Source organism: Ornithorhynchus anatinus, chromosome 14 (assembly GCF_004115215.2).
Source record: "Ornithorhynchus anatinus isolate Pmale09 chromosome 14, mOrnAna1.pri.v4, whole genome shotgun sequence".
In the NCBI taxonomy this organism is placed as follows: domain Eukaryota; kingdom Metazoa; phylum Chordata; class Mammalia; order Monotremata; family Ornithorhynchidae; genus Ornithorhynchus; species Ornithorhynchus anatinus.
Genome location: NC_041741.1, coordinates 405,186 through 427,032, shown reverse-complemented (window position 1 = coordinate 427,032; position 21,847 = coordinate 405,186). Strand labels below are relative to the sequence as shown.

The 21,847-nt window shown below is 45.6% G+C and overlaps 1 protein-coding gene across 3 annotated transcripts in view; it reads right to left on the bottom strand.

Annotated features, from left to right (window-relative positions):
* PPP2R5E (protein phosphatase 2 regulatory subunit B'epsilon) overlaps positions 1-21,847 on the bottom strand; it is an 81,715-nt gene that overhangs the window by 10,927 nt on the left and 48,941 nt on the right. For 2 of the 3 annotated variants that reach the window (XM_007661216.3, XM_001506734.4), the window contains exons 4-5: positions 9,243-9,344; positions 8,326-8,418 (exon numbers count right to left, since the gene is read on the bottom strand). In XM_007661216.3, coding sequence (XP_007659406.1) covers positions 8,326-8,418; positions 9,243-9,344 — 195 coding nt within the window. Of the gene's footprint in view, positions 1-8,325; positions 8,419-9,242; positions 9,345-11,240; positions 11,319-21,847 lie in introns of those variants that run through there. The other variant, XM_039914026.1, reaches the window with a different exon arrangement.

Sequence of the window (21,847 nt, the reverse complement as noted above, 5' to 3'; positions counted from 1 at the left end):
CTTTTTAAAGCCACACTCATTCGCAATCAAACAATCAATGGTATTTATTGAGCGCATATTATGGGCAGAGCACTGTACTAAGCACTTGGGAGAAAATAATACAACAGATTTAGCCAACATATTCCCTGCCCATGACGAGTTTACAGTCGAGGGGGAGACGGAAATTAATATGAATATATAATTTATAATAATTCTCATGGGAACAGAACTCACGGAATGTAATGAATGACAAACAAAAACTCTACCCGTGTGCCTAGAGTCCAAAAGATACCCGAATGGCACACTAAGTCTCCTATGTAGCCCTGTCATCTCAGTCCTCCCAGCCTTCTTCTACTAGATGGAAAGAATGAACCTTTTCAGCTCTATTTTTAATTTTGTTTCTATTTCTAAGCACTTGAAAAAAAGGCCTAATGAGTTATTTGGCAACTCTCACAAGGGAAAGTTTTGGGGGTGTAAATGTTAGCAAAGCTTAAATCAATTACGATTATGATTCATTAATCTTGAGATATTTGAATGAAAATTCAATAATTAAACAAAAATCATTTAACAAATGCCTTCACTAATACCACGATACAAACTCTTGGGAACGAGTCATACATAAAGTCTACATAAAACATGTAAAAATAATACCGTAAGTAGGAAGAAATATCAATTAATGTAATTAAGCAGAGAAAAAGTGAGCTGTACAACCCCAAAGACAAACCAGGTCGCTGAGCTCTGATCTCCGAAACAAAGCCACCAAGTAAAACAATATGTCCTTGTGGAAATTTAAGCCTAGATCTTTTAAAACCTAAAATCTTAGTGTTTCATGGACAACAGTGTGAAACAGACAAAGAGAGCGGAGAACTACCAAGGCAAACTGAGACTATAGAGAGGCCACACCACAAAGGAACACATGAAGCTACTTTTGAAGCCCAAAAGTGCTTTGAGCTGTAACCACTAAAAATCTGTTTGGGGACTAATTGAAAAAACCCGAAATGAAATAGAATAAATGGAAATATTCCAAGAGATGCAAGTAGGGTTTCACATCTTCAAGTAATAGCGTTCTCGCATTTGAACTAAAAATAGGAGAACGGAAGCTACACAATTTTAGAATTTAACTGATACTAGAGGAGGAAACACCAAAATAGAAAAGGGACAGTTGGAAAAAGTAATCCTAGCATCATCATTTCATTTTTCTGCTCATGACTGCAGGCGGCCTCGGAAAAGTGTGCGAACACACAATTTCTCTCAGGTTCTAGTTAGTGAATGGAATGAAGACCTGAGTATGATCTATAATCCCAACATTGAGTGCAAGCAATCAGTGTAACAAGACCAACCCTAACTCTGACCTACACCCACACCTATTTTAGGGGGGCAAGTTTCAACATCTGTGTTAAATGTAGATGGAAATAAAGGAAGTGGGAATGCCTCAGGAGCATGGAGATATTAAGAAATGTATCTTTTCTATCTGCTTTGAGAAGCAGCATGGCCTAGTGGATAGGGCATAGGACTGGGAGTCAGAAGGACCTGGGACCTAATTCTGGCTCTGCCTCTTGTCTGCTGTGTGACCTTGGGTGAGTCACTTAACTTCTCTGTGCCTCAGTTACCTCATCTATAAAATGAGGATTAAGACTGTGGGCCTTCAATACTATTGAATGAACTAAGCACTTGGGACAGTACAATAGGGTTGGTGGACATGATCCCCGCCCACCAGGAGCTTATAGCACAGAGGGCGAGTCAAACATTAAAATAAATCGCAAACAGGGGAATGGCAGAAAATAAGGGTATATTCATTCAATAGTATTTACTGAGCGCTTACTATGTGCAGAGCACTGTACTAAGCACTTGGAATGTACAGTTCGGCAACAGAGACAATCCCTGCCGACTGACGGGTTTACAGTCTAATCGATATAAATAAGTGCTGTGGGGCTGAGGATAGGGTTAATATTAAGTGCTTATGGGGATACGGGTTCAAGTGCATAGAAAACACAGAATCGATCGATCATTCAATTGTATTTAGTGAGCCCTTACTGTGTGCAAACACTGTACTAAATGTTTGGGAGAGTACAACATAATAGAGGTTGGTAGAGAAGTTCCCTATCTACAAGGAGCTTACAATCTAGAGGAGGAGACAGGCATTAAAATAAATTACCGCTATGAACGTAGGTGCTGTGGGGCTGAGGGTGGGGTGAATAAACGAATCTAAGTGCAAGGGTGATTTAGAAGGGAGAGGGAGATGGGGAAATTATGGTTTAGTTGGGGAAGGTTACTTGGAGATGTGATTTTAATAAGGCTGTGAGGGTGAGAGATTGATGGTCTGTCATATAAGGAGGAGAAGGGAGTTCTTCCAGGCCAGGGTCAGGACGCAGGCTAGGGGTCGGTGGCGAGAAAGCTGAGATCGAAGTACAGTGAGTAGGCTGAGATTAGAGGAGTCCAGTGGGCGTACTGCACTGCAATAGGAAATCAACAAGGTAAGGTAAGAGGGGGCAAGGTGATTGAGTGCTTTAAAGCTGACGGTAAAGAGTTTCTTAGGGTTCTCGGGGGAGTGGGGAAACGTGGACTGAATGGCTTTGTAGAGAAATGATCTGGGAAGCAGAGTGAAGTAGGGACTGGAGTGGGGAGAATAGTATGCAAAGAGGTCAGCAAAGAAGCTGATGTAGTTCCCAAGGCGGGAGAGATTAGAAGCAGCGTGGCTTAGACGAAAGAGCATGTGTCTGGGAGTCAGAGGATCTGGGTTCTAATCCCAGCTCTGCCAAATGTCTGCTGTGTGACCTTGGGCAAGCCACTTAACTTCTCTGCGCCTCATGTGTAAACTGGGAATTAAGTCTGTGAGTCCCATGTGGGATAAAGACTGGGCTACCTGATTACCTTGTATCTACCCTAGCGCTCAGAACAGTGCTTGGCACCTAGCGGACGGTAACAAATCCCACAATTATTATTATCGGCATAGTATGAGTTTGCATAGGAGGAAAGGGCAGATTTTGGTGATGTTGTGAAGGTAAAACCGACAGGATTTGGTGATAGATTGAATAGATGGGTTGAATGAGAGAGATGAGTCGAGGACACTGCCAAGGTAATGGGCTTGTGAGACAAGGAGGATGGTGGTGATGTCCACAGTGATGACAGGGTTTAAGTGGGAAGACAAAAGAGGGTGAATAGGGGAAATGCGGGCTTAGACAAGGAAAGGTGTGAATTTAGGATGGCTCTGAAGGTAGGGAAAGCGTTGGACTGCTAATATGAAGGAGGAGGAGGAGGTAGTTCCAGGCCAGAGGGAAGGACGGCAGTGAGAGAGATGAGGTAGGGAGATTAGTGAGGTGAGGTAGGAGGGGAGGGGGAAAGACGATTGAGTGTCTTAGAGGCAATGGTAAAATGTCTGATGTGGATAGAGCACAGGCCTGGGAGTCAGAAGGTCATGGGATCTAATTCCGGATCTGCCACTGGTCTGTTGTGTGACCTCGGACAAGTCACTTCACTCACCCTCAGTAACCTGATCTGTAAAATGGGGATTGAGACTGTGAGCCCAATTTGGGATAGGGACTGGGTCCATCCCGATTTGCTTGAAACCACCCCAGGATTTAGAACAGTGCCTGGCACATAGAAAGCACATAAATACCATAATTATTATTATTATTATGTGGAGATGGATGTGCAACCATTGGAAGTTTTTCACTCCTAGCTAGTCTTGGTATTCATTAAGCTCTTAATACGTGTAACTACTAGGGCAAGTACAGGAGAATCAGTTCAGACATGGTTCCTAACACAAGGGGTTTATAAAGAGGTCTACTAGATAGAACACGGGCCTGGGACTCAGAAGGATCTGGGGCCTGCCTCTGTCACGGGCCTCTTGGGTGATTTTGGGCAAGTCACTTCACTTCATGTCTCTGTACCTCAGTTACCTCATCTGTAAAATGAGGATTAATAATAATAATAATAATAATGTTGGTATTTGTTAAGCGCTTACTATGTGCTCTGCACTGTTCTAAGTGCTGGGGTAGATACAGGGTCATCAGGTTGTCCCACGTGAGGCTTACAGTCTTAATCCCCATTTTACAGTTGAGAAAACTGAGGCACAGAGAAGTGAAGTGACTTGCCCACAGTCACACAGCTGACAAATGGCAGAGCTGGGATTCGAACCCATGACCTCTGACTCCCAAGCCTATGCTCTTTCCACTGAGCTACGCTGTTTCAATTAAGATTAATAATAATGTTGGTATTTGTTAAGCGCTTACTATGTGCAGGGCACTGTTCTAAGCACTGGGGGAGATATAGGGTAATCAGATTGTCCCACGTGAGGCTCACAGTCTTAATCCCCATTTTACAGATGAGGGAACTGAGGCACAGAGAAGTTAAGTGACTTGCCCACAGTCACACAACTGACAAGCGGCAGAGCTGGGATTCAAACCCATGACCTCAGACTCCCAAGCCCGTGCTCTTTCCACTGACCCATGCCTGTGAGCCCCATGTGGGACAGGGACGGTGTCTAACCTGATTCACTTGTATCCACCCCAGTGTTTATCTGTTGCCGACTTGTTCATTCCAAGCGCTTAGTACAGTGCTCTGCACCTAGTAAGCGCTCAATAAATACTATTGAATGAATGAATGAATGTTTATAACAGTGCCTGGCACATAGGGAGTGCTTAACAAATACCACAATTATTATTATTCTTATTTTTACCACTCAACTTCGAAAACATCCGTCTGTCAACAGGTGGTGTTTCACCAAGTGACCAGTAGGGGGCGCAGAGCGTCCTCACTGCAAGGGACCAAGTACGTTGAAACACCAAAAGGGATAGAACGTTGTTTGGAGAAATATTTCTGCCCCAAATCCTCCCCACGCCGCTGGGATACCAGTCTCTTTTGAGCAGGTGTGACTCGAGGGAATTCTCAGTTGGGCTGTGCCACGAGTCCACAACAAACCAACAATTCAGCTGAATGGACAAGCACCATGGTCTTGGGGTCAGAGCACAGGCCCGGGAGTCAGAAGGACCTGGGTTCTAATCTCCACTCCCCTACTTGTCTGCTGTGTGACCCTGGGCAAGTCACTTCATTTCCCTGTGTCTCAGCTGCATCATCTGTAAAATGGGGATTAAGACTGTGAGGCCCATGTGGGACAGGGATTGTGTCCAACCCCCTTTCCTTTTATCTACCCCAGCGCTTAGAACAGTGCCTGGCAGGTAATAATAATGATGTTGGTATTTGTTAAGCGCTTACTATGTGCAGAGCACTGTTCTAAGTGCTGGGGTAGATACAGGGTAATCAGGTTGTCCTACGTGAGGCTCACAGGTAATCCCCATTTTACAGATAAGGTCACTGAGGCCCGGAGAAGTTAATAATGCTGGTATTTGTTAAGCGCTTACTATGTGCAGAGCACTGTTGCCCACAGTCACACAGCTGACAAGTGGCAGAGTCGGGATTCGAACCCACGACCTCTGACTCCCAAGCCTGGACTCTTTCCGCTTAGTCACACTGCTTCTCATAGTAAGTGCTTAACAAATACCATTAACAACAAACAAAAAAAATCAAACAAAAACTCCATCGCATCATTACTGAAGCTCCGTCTCCCCAAAAAGTGAGTTAAAAAAACTAATTTCATTCATTCATTCAATAGTATTTATTGAGCGCTTACTATGTGCAGAGCACTGTACTAAGCGCTTGGGATGAACAAGTCGGCAACAGATAGAGACAGTTTGACGGGCTTACGTTAATTTCTATATTAACTCCAGTGCTTTGGCCCTACCAGATCCAATTTTTCTCTCTGCTCTGTTAGGAGTGGGTTTTAGCTGCTGCAGTTACAAAAGGAATAGAGCAGAAAAAAAAACCACCCGCAAATAAATTTCTCGAGAGCTTCTAAAATGGTTACAATGAAGACAAGACAATGAATAACAGCTGAAGAATGAGAGGTTCTATTGCTCCTCTCAAATACAGTTTGGACTCGGCCAAATCAGCCTGCCACCACTGGCGTCATAGACCCCCCAACACAGCTGGGCAGGGTGGGAGACAAAGGCAGAGAGAGGAGGAATCAACAGAGGGATGCCCAAGTCGCTGCACTAAGGGGAGCTGAAATGATGGGATGTTGCAAGCAGGGGGAGAAAGGAAGGCTTTCACGCCTCAGTGAGGCCAGTAAAGCAGTGGCAGAGCTGGGTGCGGGGAGACCAGTCTAGTGTGCTCAAAACAAGAAAGGAGCTGCTCTTTTGGGACAAAAACTTCAAGAGAATACTGAAACTAAGACAGAACTAAAAACAGCCACAAGTAGCTTGTTGTGGCCCGGCCAAGTGTCTGCCAACTCTGTTCTACTGTACTCTTCCAAGTGCTTAGGACACTGCTCTGCACACAGTAAGCGCTCAATAAATAGGACTGACTGCAATGTAAACAATGAACCCAACAGCAAAACAAAGGACAATGTCTGTTTCCCCTCCCCAGCCCCCACTCTTCCTCCCCGGCAGGATGAATTAAGGAAACTAAAGACATCTTTGAAAGAAATTTTAAATGACAAGACCTAGTTGCTCTACGAGAAAATATTTTCCATTTGTCTTTCCCTTCCACGCCAGTATCTCCAGCCACAGTACAAATCTACCCTTTTCTCAAACCTGTTCTTTTACTCAAGTAAAAGTTCTGGTTAAAACAAACTAGCATGGGTTTTGTCACCTGCCCAAGAGAAAGGGAGAAATAACTGAAGCTGAATCCAGTATCCCATGGGCATTTATTTATTTTTTGGGGGGGGGGTGACCCCCCTCACAATTTCCACCTAAAGAAGTCACTGCCATATTTTTCAACATATCCCACCACCCCTGAATTGCTTTAGAACAGTACCGCTCTGATGGGGGGGAACTGTCCGCTTCACAAGCTCAGTACATGTATTATATGGCTTTGGAAATAATTTCTTCTTTAATATCCAGCCGTTCAATCAACTGATCCATTAATCAGTGGTATTTACTGTGTTCTTACTGTATGCACAGCACTCTACTAAGTTAGCCCTTGGGAGAGTACAATACAAAAGATTTGACTGACACTTTCGCTGCCCGCAAGAAGTTTACCGCAGTCTAGTTTACAACTGTTCTCCAGCCTTCTCAGGGTCGATTTTAATTCCGGCCTAGAAGTTCAAAGTGTTGACTGCTTCGTGTCCATGATTGCCATGGCACTTTTCTGCTAAATATAATTCCGAATGTAAAGTACAAATTAGCAAACATCCATCTCCAGCAGAACATACGCTTAAGGGGATACTTAAACAGCACTGTCTCTTAGCAACTACTGACTTGCATTTCCGACTTGCAAACTCGATGAAGACAGTCTTTAGAAACACGTTCTTTAAACACTTAACACAATAATCCTTCCAAAGACAAGTTCGAAGTCAGGGAATAGAGTGAGTGCATGTGAGGGTGCGTGTGTTTGTATGTGGTGTGTGTTTTGTGTAATGAAGAAAATCCTATGAAAAGATGTCACATGGTTTTGTATGGCAGAAGTTTTAACTTTCTTGGAAAACAAGGTGATGAGGCTCCTTGCACGAAGAACTAATAAAGACATCTAAACCTGGTCAGTCATCTTACTACGTAATACTACTGACTGAACAGACCATCTTCTAATCATCTCATAGTGCTCCGTAATATTATTTCATGGAGTCCCTGACTAAATAGCGCTTGAAAGCCAGAAAGCGCTTGATCTTTCTAGATTAAACAGTCACTACTGATCAGTCATTTCACTGCCTTACAGACAGTCTGCATCCATCTAACCCAGGCAAGGAACAATTTAGGTTGCGTTTCCTGCCACGTGCGTGCTTGGTGATTAGCAGGCACCTTAGGGAGGCAACGCCCTGAGAATCTGGCCTGTTTTTCTAGTTTACCCTTTAAAGGTTTACAGTTTTTAAAGCTGAACCGTGATTCACCGATTCTGGAACTCTACAAATGTGATTCTAACACAACAAACCCCTTGCATTGTGAAACATGGAGGGCGAGAAGCTACAACAGTACTGACTTCCACTGAAATGAATAAAAAAGATGCTGTGATAATGGGAATTCCACAATGTGCATAGAAAAAGAGAGGAGGAGGAAAGAAGAGAGAGAATGAGAGACAGACCAGTGTACTAAGGATAACTGGATGACTGGGATTACATTAAACCTCTAACAAAAAGTAACCTAACTCATCTTCCCCTTAGACTGTAAGCTCGTTATGGGCAGGGAATGTGTCTGCTAATTTTGTTGTAGTGCACTCTCCCAAGTGCTTAGCACAGTGTTCTGCACCTAGTAAGTGCTCAATATCACTGATTGATTTTCAGATACAGGGAAATAAAGCATAGACAACTGAGTAGCAAAATTCATATAGCAGTTTGGAAAAAGTAATTTTTCTTACCTGCAATACAAATTTCTGATCTATGTATTTTTTGGCAATGCTGGGTTGAAATTCTTGGCTTTCCAGAAATCGTATGAAAAATTCATATACAAGCTGCAACACATTAGATTTCAGTTAATTTTGAGATATGACACACTGAGCACTGCAGCTGCTAGCAGACGGCATTTGGAAGTGACTGTTTCATTTTCATGTTATTCCATTAAAGAATGCACCAGGGCCATGGAATGGCCCTCTCCGGATGACAACTATTAATTATTAGAACAAAATAAACCAGTCTCGCTCTCTGGGCCCTAGTAAGAAGAATCCAAGCCTGTGAAGAGAAGACGTTTTCAACTTGCAATATTTGTATTTGCTGGTGGCGGTTGGAGCTTTTTGGCATAATTGCCAAAGGGCTCCTCTAACTATCCTGATCCCTCAAAATCAATCCTAGTTCTGAGGGATCTGAGGAAAAAGATGGGAAACGTTTATTAAGATGACAGACTTTGCTTTGAAAGAACACCTGACGGTGGAAAATTGTAAAATGCTTTCCGCGCATTTTCAGATGAGAGGACTTTGGTCCTGGGAGAAGAGAATGTGTTTTGAAGGCCACATGGTAAGTCTTCAGGGAGGCCTGGATAACAGAATTCAGCACTCCTGTTCCCTAGCATCAGGATCTAACAGTCCCTTAATAGCAATATCGGCAATAAAATGTTCTTGAAAAGCTGATTCCTATCTAGGCAGGATAATTTCTGAAAGAATTGAGAATTTCTGAAAGAAAAGTAGTTCCACCTGCCTTCTGCTTCAAACAAATCAAGTTGGACTTCTCCTACTCTCTACCTTAACACAAATTTGGATTCCTAGGTTAGTGATAAAAATTTACAAGTGAAGTGGTCAAGCAATGGTGACAAGGGCAAACTGGATCTTGACAATAAGAGTACCTGTAAATGCGGCCATGACGCCTCAAGGGTTGGTTCATCTTCTTCTGGATCGAATTCATTACTGTCACTAGGTGGGAGAGTTCTGAATATATTGCAAGATACCTAAAAATAAACAACAGCATTAGTGAAAAGTACCTTCTGATATCTACAGGGCCAAAGGAAAAAGTAGAAGCTGTGATTTCAGGAAGGGAGAGGGTCAATCCATAAAAAGCATGCCCCTATAGTCCTCTTTCTTCAGCGCCCCTGAGCAAGGCCTCCACAAAGTCTTCCGAGAGGACACGTTCAGATTTTTAGAAGTCAAAAGGCATGAAAAATGTATCCCGTTGTCAGAGCCAACACAGTCTGCCTTTCTCAGTCAGTTTTTATGTTCAGATTTGGTGGGCCAGGCTCTCCCCTCCCCTCCCTTAGTAGTCAGTAACAGGGACTGAACTCTGGCAAGTGCAGAGCACCAAACTAAGGCCGAAAAAGAAGATACCGGGTTCTCAGACAACACGAGGGTTACATTCCTGACGAACCCCACGTTAAGAAAAACTCACGCACAGTACATGTGTCGCATCTAACGCTGCACGCTTGTGCACAACCTTTTCTTCCAAAATCACATGGCATTCTGGCCGGGTGGACGCACACTGACGGAAGAAAGTCCCCTACTTCTCTAACGGCCAACACGTGTAATGAAAACACCCATTCTGGCAGATGTCGGTGTCCACGGTCACTGATTTACACCTGGTTCCTGGCCCACCGGGGGCTCACACTCGAAAGGAAAGGAGAATAGGCACCCGGGAAAAGTGATCAATTACGATGAATGACAGCAAGGAAAGAACAGGTAAAACTCAATGGCTAAATACCTTCAACACTTATGACAGTGTACGGGGAACTGGGACATGCACAAAACCTTCCCTCTGATTCATCCCAGATAGTTTCCAGTGCTTTAAAAGGGCTGAAGCTGGCAGCTGGGGAGGGGAGGGAGTGCAGTTATTCTGCTCATACAGGGATCCTGGTGCCCGGGCAGCATTACCCAATTGCCTCTGGCCCGTGGTGTGCAACGTGATCTCTGGGCTCAATGTTGGTAGTTGGTAGGTCCTGGTGACTGGGCTCCAAGGTAAACTAGTTCTAATACCTCGGGGCTCAGGGTCACCCCACCTCCCCACCCAATGGCTACCACCAGGTGAGGGCTGCATTCTCATGGGGTCTGTGGCTCAGGGAGGGGAGGGAAGACAAGACAAGGGAAGACGAAGGGGCAACTCCTAGAGCCAGGTCTTAAAAATCCACTTCCACGTTACTACCTTAAGATTTCAGTTCTCTTTACATATCATCCACTTGCCATTACTGATCCAAAAACGCTATGCGGGAAGCACAAGGAATGTGGTATTGCAGGATGTCACGTGAGCAGAAGCAGCTCATCGGTTCAGCAAGGGCTTGGATCAGAGTTTTTAAACTAAGACCTGTAGGCCAATCTGACCTACAATTCCCTGCAAGCGGCAAAAATCACTTGGGATAGGATCAAATTGGCCCCCGGAGCCAGGGCGTCCTCCAGGGAAGAGGGAAAGACACAATTTTCAAAGAACTATTTCACTGAACAGCAATTCTGGTTTGCGCTCCCTAACTGCACTCGCGGGAGGACTGTCAAGGCAGTGAAAGGTGGCCAGTCACTGCAGATGTTTGTTCGGTCTGGCCCTGCCCTTGGGAAAATTTCTGGTTACTGCAGGTTTAGAGGTGACCAAACGGTGTTCTTACACGGAAAAGGTGGGATGTTAGTGGGGAAAAATGGGGGATTTTTCTCATTAGATAAAAGTGAAGCTGGAATTGCTGTAGGCTGCAGCTAACCTGAAGAGTGGGTTATATTAAGTTAGTACACTGCACTGCAGCTAGTGGGTCCTCCATAAATCCTGCTACTAAGAGGAGAGCTTTGAGAGTCTGGATAGAATCTGCGAACATGCTGTGAAATAATTTCACAACGTTAGTAAGATGGCTGGCTATTTTAGCTCCTCGTTTCCTTACGTAGGTAATGTGACGTTTCATAATTAATCACTCTGTGATCTCACAGAGAATACAATCCTGACACCACTGGTCAACATTTGCTGAAAAACCTTCTAAGGCTTTCTTGCTTAGGGCTGAGTGAACGTGGTGTGGTTCACAAGGCCAGTGGGCCTGGGCATAAGAGTCACGAGTCCTGTTCAGGCCACAGTTGAATTTCTCCGTGCCACTCCCAGGCACAGCCGTGTGTTCACACTTGCATGATATTCTTGGGATGCTGGAAAACTACATATCCCGGCAGCCCATGTGGGCAACTGCTCCCGCGTCGTCACAATGGGCTCAGTAGTGTTCACTACCAAGTGCTTTGCAGGAAGAGCGGCCCCCTTCTAGACCTAGAATTAGAATTAGTCACCAGCAGAGTTCTAGAATGAGCTGTGAACACACCTGTCCTGCGGATGTGGGAGGCTAGGGGAGAGGGAAGAACGGGAGGAAATGTTAAGGTTTACACAAAGTCAGAAGAAATTAGGCACACTGATTGTCTTTCACAAGATCACACTACCATATGGTGAGTTTACATTTACCTCTCTGAGAGTTGTTCTGCTGTGACCCCCTTGCCCCCCAGAGGTCCGCGGTGGTCTAAAAAGCTGATGCTGGAAATATTTTCAATTTCAGTTAATGGGTTAACTAAATACTCTTGGGATCCAATGATTGGCTTTACAATGAGTAGTTTAACAGATGGCCTCTTTCTCCAGAATGTCTGTTCGATGAATCTGGCATTGCTCCTTCCGTTAACCATCGCCACCTTTGATATACACATCAGGCAAACAGGCTTTGCCAGCGGCACGCCGAGCCTGGCTGTGCACGACCCCTGCACACTGGTCTCTTCAGGGGACCACACGAGTCAGATACACTCAGTCCAGAAGCATTTGCCAGTTCTCTGAGAAAGGACTGTTAAACCATACACCTCAGAGTCAAGGCTGGTGCCCTAGGCCTATGATTCTAATAAACCAGTGGCAGGTAACCTCAATGAACGGGAGAACACTTGAAAGTAGGGCTGCCAGGTGGATTTGCAACCCACTGTAATTTCCGTAAAGGACTGTCAAAATTAAACAAATACCTGGAAAAGATGCTGTCATACCTCAGTAGACATGACGATGGCTCTCGAAGTCTAGAAAGAAACCCCCATATTTGAGGAAAATCATGTCCCCTCCCTGCCCCAACGCCCCTCAAATATTTTAATGGAAGAATTGGAAATTGTTCCAAGTAAAGGAAAAACTTCTTGTAAAACTTTTTTAGGACGATGAACTGTTTTGTAGTCAAACCAGCTTCCTCCCTCGAAATGACTTCTAAATGCTATGAAATATAAAGCTGTGTCCTGCACAGAAATGCCTGTGCTACAGAGCTAGAAGCAAAATTTAGAAGGGAATCTGAGCAGTCTAAGAACCTGGGGTGGCTGCTCTCAGGGCACTGCCCAACTGGAGATTTATGCTGTCCTGGCTGCCGGGGTCCTTGCACCTCAAGTCTAGGACAGGAATTCCCACCCCAGACCTGTTCCAAATTCAAGCTGCTTTTGTATGGACTCGAACTGCTGACTCTGGGGAGGAGGGTGGCTAAATCCAGAACATGAAAGCTTCATTCTGTTTACTGTTGACGGCTTTGACTTTAAAACAGTACATTTCACTCTCACGTCTCATACTGGAAAATGCTAAAGGCTTCTCTAGGTCCCTCTGAGTGCAGACAACAGCGGGTTACTGACAATAATTACAACTGATGATGGTACACTCAGATTTATTTGTAAATGTGTGAATAGAGAGACAAATTTGTACTTTACATTTGATTAAAAAAAAGTAATTGTGTTAATTCTACATTATGGATTTTCTGTTGCTAAAGCGGTAAAATAAATTTAGATCTGATGAGAAAAATAATATTTGCATATATTTTTATTGCCCCCACCACCTCAAAATCCATATCTCTGCCCACATCCCAAAAAAAATCATAAATTCAATTTTTCTAGTTATGACCATCAGCAAATGATTTGTGGGACAAAAGGGGAGCAATCACTCAATCACATTGAGGGCCTGCTGTGTGCAGTACGATGGACTAAGCACTTGGGAGAGAACAGGAGAATGGGTATATCTGAACCGCGCCCTCTATTAGGGGAGGCAAAACATTTAGACACATTTCATTCAGCAGGAAATAGCAGGATGTAAAGATATGTACATATAGGGTACCGGAAATGGAAGTTGGGAGTGTGGAGGGGAGAAGGAGAAGTGAGGTGGGTACCCTGATGCTTTATGTGGCACAAAAGTGCTGAAGCAGGTGTCAGACATAGAAAAGGAGGCAAGATTAGAGATTAATCAGAGATCTCCTGGAGGATAAAAAGGAATGCAAAAAGATGGGGCTCCAACAGCCTGACCAGTAGGCAGAGATTTAGGATTTTCTAGCCACAAGAGGGCACATTTCACTATAACAACCGGGCAGTTAACTTTCCTGAAATCTTTCAGGTTTGCGCGGAAACAATGTCCCAAAAACACTGACGCAGGCAAGTTGAATGCCCTTTCTTGATGGTTGGGGGGATAATGCAGGTGTACAGGTGGCCTAAAGAATGTCTTTCTTGAGGGTGGTGCAGCGCAGTGCCGGCTACCTGGACCTCCAGGCGTGGCTTCCTGGGAGCTGAGAGCAGAAGGGCAGGCCTGGGAGGGAGCTCAGCAGCCCCGGGTCGCCCGCTGCAACTGCTGCATGAATTCTCTCTCTTCTGGGAGGGGCTACGTGTGGCCCTGACTGGCCTCTGTGGGGAAGGAGCAGATGCCCTCTCAGGTTCTTAGTGTACCTGACCGTGAACCTATATCTGCAGCTGATTATGCAACCACGAAAGAAAGTGAATCAAAAGTCAGCGAGAAGTAGAAATGCCACCAACATCACCAGCTACACTTTTCTGGCAACTGTGCCTGCAGCGAGGAACACACAGTAAAACTGAGGAAAACCAGAGGGGAAACCTCAATGAGGAAGAAACAGAGCGACAAAAGCAGGGGCTGATTTTCTCATCCCTCCGCCGCTGCTGGTGAAGGGACAGACCCTGGCAAAGCGACTACCAAAGTGTTGCTATGAGAGCTCGTTGTGGGCAAGGAATGTGTCTGTTTATTGTCTCATTTACTGAGCGCTCAGTGTACTCTCCCAAGCACTTAGTACAGTGATTGGCACACAGTAAGTGCTCAATAAATACAACTAAATGAATGAATGAGAGGAGAGCAGCAAGGAGACTCGGCTGAGCACCTGAGTGGCCCTCAGAGCAGCAAAGATGAATCTGGGTCTCTCCCTGTTGGTCGGCTAGCTCAGGAGAGTCATACATCTCATAGAGGGGAAGTCCATGGCAGCTGGTTGGGATCTTCTGAGGCCTGGATGATCTTCAAATTGACACTTTTTGATTTGTTTTTTTTTTAAATTACTAGGATGCCTACAGCCATTTGCTCAAAAATCCACATTAAATTACATCAGCATTTGTTCTTGATCCAACTTACACATGTGAACTCCATTAAGCCCCAGAATTAGATGTACAAAGGTGAAGTCCACATCTAGATCAGAACTAGGTTTGATCAGCACTAGATCAGAACTGAGCTGCAACAAACTGTAACTTGGGTTCTTAAAATACGCATAAATCAAACCCCACTAAGGCAGGTGAGGTTCCCAAACCCACACTAAACAAGGGGATTTGTGCTGCTGAATTTACTTCTTCCCAAACACTGAACAGTCTTGCTCCAGTCCTCCCTGTCAGCTCAATGGTCCCACTGAGCCGGTGAAGTGACTTGAAGTCACCAGTTGCCTTGTTCCAACCATTATGAACAAATAAACAGAAAGCATCTGAAAGCTTTCTGCAATTACCCTCTGGGGATATAGTAGAAGTCAGAGCAGACAATTAATCTTTACCCACTGCTTTGATTAGGAGGCAAATAAAAAATTAGAATTTTCCATTAGTACTTAGTTTAATTCATATACAATTTAATCAACAATTTGTTAAAATCCAAACCAAAGCTTTAATCAACATAAATGAACTCACTGTAGTTTCCCCTTTAGACTTGTATTTCCTCCTGTGCTTGTTGACTGGAAATTCCTATACCTCCACCCTTCCTCAAAGAAACCGGCAGTTACCCAAATCATTAAATTCACTCATTCCATCAAAGTGGCATTTTCTTACTAACAGAATGAAAACTGCCTAGTCAAATAACTCAAATGGGTCAATGTGACCATTTCAGGGATCGCAGGCCATTTAACGCAAACCTAAAGTTGCTCTTTGTTCGAAACACAAGTAACTTGAGACTTTGCAGCACTGCTGGCAAAGACTTGTAATTAAAAAATGACGACTTGCTTTCCAAGTCAAAAAATGCTATTGCGTGACCAACTTAATTTTTTTTATATCAAAGCAGCTCCTTCAGTTGCCTGTCTAAGCAGAGCCCTAATTGATAGTGATGGGGTTTTGGGGCCTGGTTTGGTTGCACCCCTCCCTTAAAAGCTGTAGCATTTCCTTCATTTGCAGACCAAGTTAGTTGAATACCACTGAGCAGGTTCTCACTGCACCAGCCTGGAGCAAGCATTTGAAAGGACTTGTTTGTGAAAGTGCAGTGTACTGTTTGTTAACCTCCTGAATCCCGAGATGGTATTTAAAGACAGTCTTTACACCGTAATTAGGGTTTAATCCCCAGATGTGATCATGCGAAGATAAGAAGCAAAAGCTTTCAGAGTACCAGAGTCCTTCCGGTGCACCTAAGGCAGCCATTTTTTTTTTAATGGTATTTGTCAAGCAGTTATTATGTGCCAGGAATTGTTCTAAGTGCTGGGTAGACACAAGATAATCCATATGAAGGCACTCACAGTCTTAAACCCCATCGTACAGATGATGCAACTGAGGCCCAGAGAGGTAAAGTGACTTGTCTGAGGTCATACAGCAGACAAGTGGTGGAGCCGGGATTAGAACCCAGGTCCATTCACTACCACTAGGTCTCGTTGTTTTCCTGACCAGTTGTTTGATTTCGGGGGGTATTCCTGAAGTCCGGGGAGGTGTGCCAACTCCCTCTTTGGAAACATGTCCACAATCTAAAGAAGAAAGTGGTTGTCTACGGTGGGCTGAAGGGAAGTGTCAGTGGGTGAGGTGGCGAGGAAGAAGTGAGGGAAGGATGGAGAAAAGGTGACCAGGTGGGCTTCTGCAAGCTCCACCGCCGATGTCCAGGGCTCCAAACTAAAATGCTTGCCTAGGCTTCAGCTTATGAGGCGGCAGTACATGGTGGAGTCCTGTCCAGGACGGACCAGCACAGAATAGGTATGTCACCCCACCCCGGGCAGCCTCAATGAAGGCACATCTCCTCCAAGAGGCCTTCCCTGACTACGCCCTCCTTTCTTCTCCCACTCCCTTCTGCGTCGCCCTGAGTTGCTCCCTTCATTCATCCCCCGATCCCAGCCCCCCAGCACTTAGATACCTATCTATAATTTTATGTACTTATATTAATGCCTGTCTCACCCTCTAGACTATAAGCTAGTTGCAGGCAGAGATTGTGTCTGTTTATTGTTATATTGTACCCTCACAAGTGCTTAGTACAGTGCTCTGCACACAGTAAGTGCTCAATAAATACGACTGACTGGCTGACTGAATGGGCATGACCTATATTGGGGAGTGAGAGTAATTAGTGTAAGGCTCTCGACATTCCTTTTTCACTGGTTACCTTGAGATTTGCGGTGAGTGGACTATCAACTCTACTTTTTCCACTTATTTATTTATCGCTTGCTTACCCATCAAAGTTTCCCCCTCTTTCTGCTCAGGGTCACTAATCAAGAGCCTAAGAATTGAAACTGCAGTGTGAGCTCCAGAATTTTAGGAGCCTGGGCGTTGACAGATTTTTTTATTTTAAGTCTTTCTGAAGGGAAGGGGAAAAGATGGAAGGAAGGAAGGAAGGAAGTGAGGTGGCAAGGAAGATACTGGCTCGTATGACCCCAGGGCAGCAGAATTACAAAGGTGTAGAAGGAAGGGTAAGCACTGAGTAAACATGGCAAGGTGAGCAGTCTTTTTCAATCACTGCTGATGCTTGCGCTGCCTTCTGAAAATAAGTGTGCAGGAGGAGGGGCTGGGTCAGGGAGGCAGAAGAAAATTTTCCTTAGATTTCTGATGTCTGGAATTTCTGGATTGCTGAAACTGGTCTGTATTTAAAAATCAAGCTTGACGGGCTCCTTAATAATAAAGGTTTTTAAATGAGAGCCAGGTAGCAACCTTACCTGTTTTATTGGGCACTGATTACTCACTTATGGTCTTCATGTCTCTACAGAGAGGAGAGAACCTGGGGAGTGCTTTAAGACTGATCTGTATCTACCCCAGGACTTAGAAGAGTGCATGGCACATAGTACAGTGCTTAACAGGTGCCACAGTTATTATTATTATTATTATGCACAAAAACCAGGGCTCCAAGGAAAGGGTAAAGGAATTATTATTTGGAAGGGGACAACTTAAATGTTTTCAAGTATCTGGGGAGTTTGTTAGCCTCCTCTTCCAAGGCCTGAAGCAGAGGACACAAGCTTACATTCTAGCAGGATACAATTTAGGATACATCACATTCTTCAAAACCACCTGTCATTAAAACTCACGGTACAGTACCGTGCCTTTACTATTTGCCCATTCCCTGCAACGGAGATTGTTAATTAAATCTGCAAGGGAAAGAGCACATCTTTTAAAGGTGGGTTTTAAAACACCCAAGTAAGAGAGATTGATGATTGGTGTGAGGAGTTGGTTCAAATTGCTCTAAATTTTAAATCTTCGAGCACCACCCGTCCTATTCAAAGGCAGGAAAAATCCCCACAACCTGTTTCCCAGGACAGTTGGTGGGCAGGGGGAAGCAGGACAGGGAGCTGCACCGTGCTTCTTCTCTAGGATACTGCTTTTCAACCTTTTCTGGGCCGAAGGGATGCCCGATAAAGAAAGCAATCAGGGGAATCTCAGACCCCCTTCCTAGCCCGCCAGGCCACCCACCCTGGCCAGAAGCCCCCTGGGGCAGGCTGGAAGGAGTTGTGTTCACAGAGCACTCCATACAGTCTCAAAGTTCATATTTCAATCGTCCCTAAATGGTCTGGGTGCACTGGCTGGGAACCTGGGAAGCCTGGCCTGGTACACCTGAGCTCACTTTGGCCCCAGGCCTAGGAACAGGTCTGCAAAGACAGGGTGAGAGGGGACGGCACTGAAGTTTATCCGATCAAGGAGGGCGGAGATAGGTTGACCATGGACTAGCACTTATGAACTTATTTAGATCCATCCTCAGTACTTTAATTCAACTGGTGGGTCGGTCGGTCGGTCAGCCATTCACTCATTCACTCATTTTCACTACCCTCCCACTACAGTGTGTGTTGTGTGCAGGAAATATGTCACTTCTTTGTTCTATATTTCCCAAGAATTTAGTACACTGCACAATGTGGGTGCTCACGAAAAATGATTAGCACTATTACTGGCTCAAATCCTAGCACCATAGAAGGGAGGACCCCAGTGATGATCACCCATTCCAAAATAAACATAAAAAAAACCTTTCCCTTACACCAGTGGTCAAACTTAAGGAATTCACTACCAAGGAGAGGCGATCCAGCCAATAATAATAATGAAAGTATTTGTAAGCGCTTACTATGTGCCAAGCACTGTTCTAGGCGCTGGGGTAGATACAAGATAATCAGGTTGACCCACATGGGGCTCACAGTCTTTATCCCCATTTTACAGATGAGGCACAGAGAAGTTAAGTGACTTGCCCAAGGTCACACAGCAGACAAGTGGCAGAACTGGTATTAGAACCATGACCTCTGAATCCCAAGCCGGGATCTTTCCACTAAGCGACTCTGCTTCTTTTGAAATCAATGCATTTGAAGAAGTTTTGGATTAATTAACGGAAAAGAGGTCCATGGGAGTTTATAGAACAGAGGTGGGCAACATACGCCCACTAAGTGATTCTATCCAGCCCCTAGCTACTGTGTCCAGTAAGGTGGGGCTCCCATCCTGCCACCTCTTTGTAGCAGAGCTGAGGAGCTCTGAGGTTGGGAGTGGGTGGGGGAGGGGGTGCAGGGGCGAAAATCCAACTGCTTCTCCAGCTGTAACCCCTGCTTCTTCTCCCCATCTCTTCACATCCCATCCAGGAGATGCCTGAATGACCACAAGAGCACTGACAGATTCCACAGCCCCACCACCTCTCCTATTCCAATTTATCATTCAAATACTTTTATGCCTCTACACCTCTCAGCCACTTACTAATCCTCACTGAGTGGCCTTCCAGTCTGAATAACTGCCCCGCCTCTGTCAGAGGGTGAAAAGGTAAGGGATAGCCGAGACTGCATTCCTAACCCTGTGCAGAGGGATGACGAGAAGGGCAATCAGCAAACACACCCTGATGCCACTGGAGGCCAAATCCTGGGCTGAATGGCCAGCGGGCTGACCCAGGAATGGCATTTCTTTGGTTCATGCCAGGGCTGGCTGCCATAAGGAGCTGGAGAGACTGGTGTTTCTCCGTCCGATTACCTGCCCAAGTGACACGGAAAGTGTTGAGCGCAGAATGAGGATGACGGGTTTGGCCTACATTTCACACTGAACCCAGCCGTTGCTGCTTACCCTCTATCTTCCAAGAAACAAAATGCCAGAAAAATGACAGCACATGAATTCGCTTTCTATCTTTTAGGAGGCAGAACATCTTAATTCTACATTTGCCTCTCGGCTTTGTGATTCTGACCTCTTTGCTCAAGGTCGATCTGAATATATTATGTTATTTTTTTAAATAAATTCTACTGTGACAGGTCCCCAGGCTGGCATCTGCTCCTTTGGGCTTTCTGCCCTGCTATGGACGGTGGGGGCTTACAGGGCTTTCTAAATTCACAATGAGCTGACATCGCAACCATTGGTTGGCCAGGTACATCGCTGAAGAGACAGAAAAGCCCTGGAATGAGTCCCTAGCCTATGCTTCATGTCAGCCTTTATGATTTAACTCTGCCTTTGAAGAAACGGACAATGTTCTGTTTTTCAAAATGATTTTCCTCAAGGGGTGAGTTTTTTCTAATACAAATACTCAAAACTGTAAGAGGCTGGGATTTTTTTTTTTAAATATAGCGAAAAGCCACCCACTTCTAACCTCGGCATGCACGAGACCGAGCTGAATCCAGAAAATCTCTTTCCACTGCGTCGCACTAAATCAAGAGGGCCAGACTGATTCGGCTTTCTCGTTTCGGAGCCCCTTCTGCTCTGCTGCGGAGCTTTGAACCAGTGGACCAGCGGTCGGCTGGGGGACCGTGTCCGGGGTGCAACAGAAGCCGTGCTGTTCCCTCAGCCCTAGGGGCCCCAACCTCTCTCCGGCCCCATCCTCTCTCCTTCTCGCAGTTTCATATTTCCTCTTGCCTTCGGGACATCCCATTACTTCGCACCTTATCAAAACACCTGCCCCCTTCCTTCTTCTCTCCCTCCCATCTTTAACTGTTCACTCTCCAATGGCTTCTTCCCCGTCCCTTTAAAACCTGCTTGTGTCTCCCTTATCCTTAACCCCACGGCTCCCTCCAGCGATTGCCCCATTTCCTCTCCAAACTCCTCAAGTGAGCTTACACTGGCTTCCTCCACTTCTTCCTCTCCAATTCTCTTCTGGACGCTCTCCAATCAGGCTTCCGCCCCCTGCACTCCACAGAAACTGCCCTTTCAAAGGTCACCAGTGATCTCCCTCTAAACGATTCCAACAGCCTCTACTCCATTTTAATCCTCCTTGACCACTAGGCTGCCCTAGACTTTGTCCTCGCCCGCCCCCCGGGCCCTGCCCCTCGCCCGCACACAACATGCATTCAGCACCTTCAGGGGCCTGAGTTCATCCCAGCTGCTGCAAGGACAGAGGCATGATTGTCAGTTTGTTCTTTGAGGGAAAGACCACACACTCCCCACAACCCGAACATCTGGCCCAGGCAAACTGGAAAGCGTTGCCCTTGGAGGTGAAAGCGGAAACCCCAGTCGGAGGAACATTAAATAGTGTCGCTGGGAGGTCGCGCCCAGGACGACGGAGCCGTTCATCAGACTACTGGGTGGGTGGTGCCCTTGGGAATGGGATGGGCATCAGAAACGGTGAGTGAGGAACCCAGAGAGACCGAGTCCAGCTTTTGTTATTGGGCTGATCTGCATTTACAGCGTGAGACCCAGTGCAGTCATGTGATTTCTGAGCATTTAATGGGGATGGGGCAAATTCACGGTTTAAGTCCCCAAACCCCTTTTTCCTTCTAGGCTCCTTGAGGATGCATGGGAGGGGCCGTCCTTTTCCGTCTACAGAGAAACAAGCCCTCCTTCCTGCCTTCCTGAGCCAGGATTGGCCTGCAAGGAGGGTGGGATCAACTCCATTCTCTGGGTCCAGCTGGTCCCTTTCTGGGCACCCCTTGGGGTGGGGCTTGCTCCCTGCTCCTGATCCCCTCCCTCCTCTCCTCCCCTCCCTCGGGCTGCATCAGCAGGCACAGAAGCAGTGTGGCTCAGTGGAAAGAGCACGGAGCTTGGGAGTCAGAGGTCGTCGGTTCTAATCCCAGCTCCACCACTTGTCTGCGGTGTGACCTTGGGCAAGTCACTTATCTTCTCTGGGCCTCAGTCACCTCATCTGTCAAAATGGGGA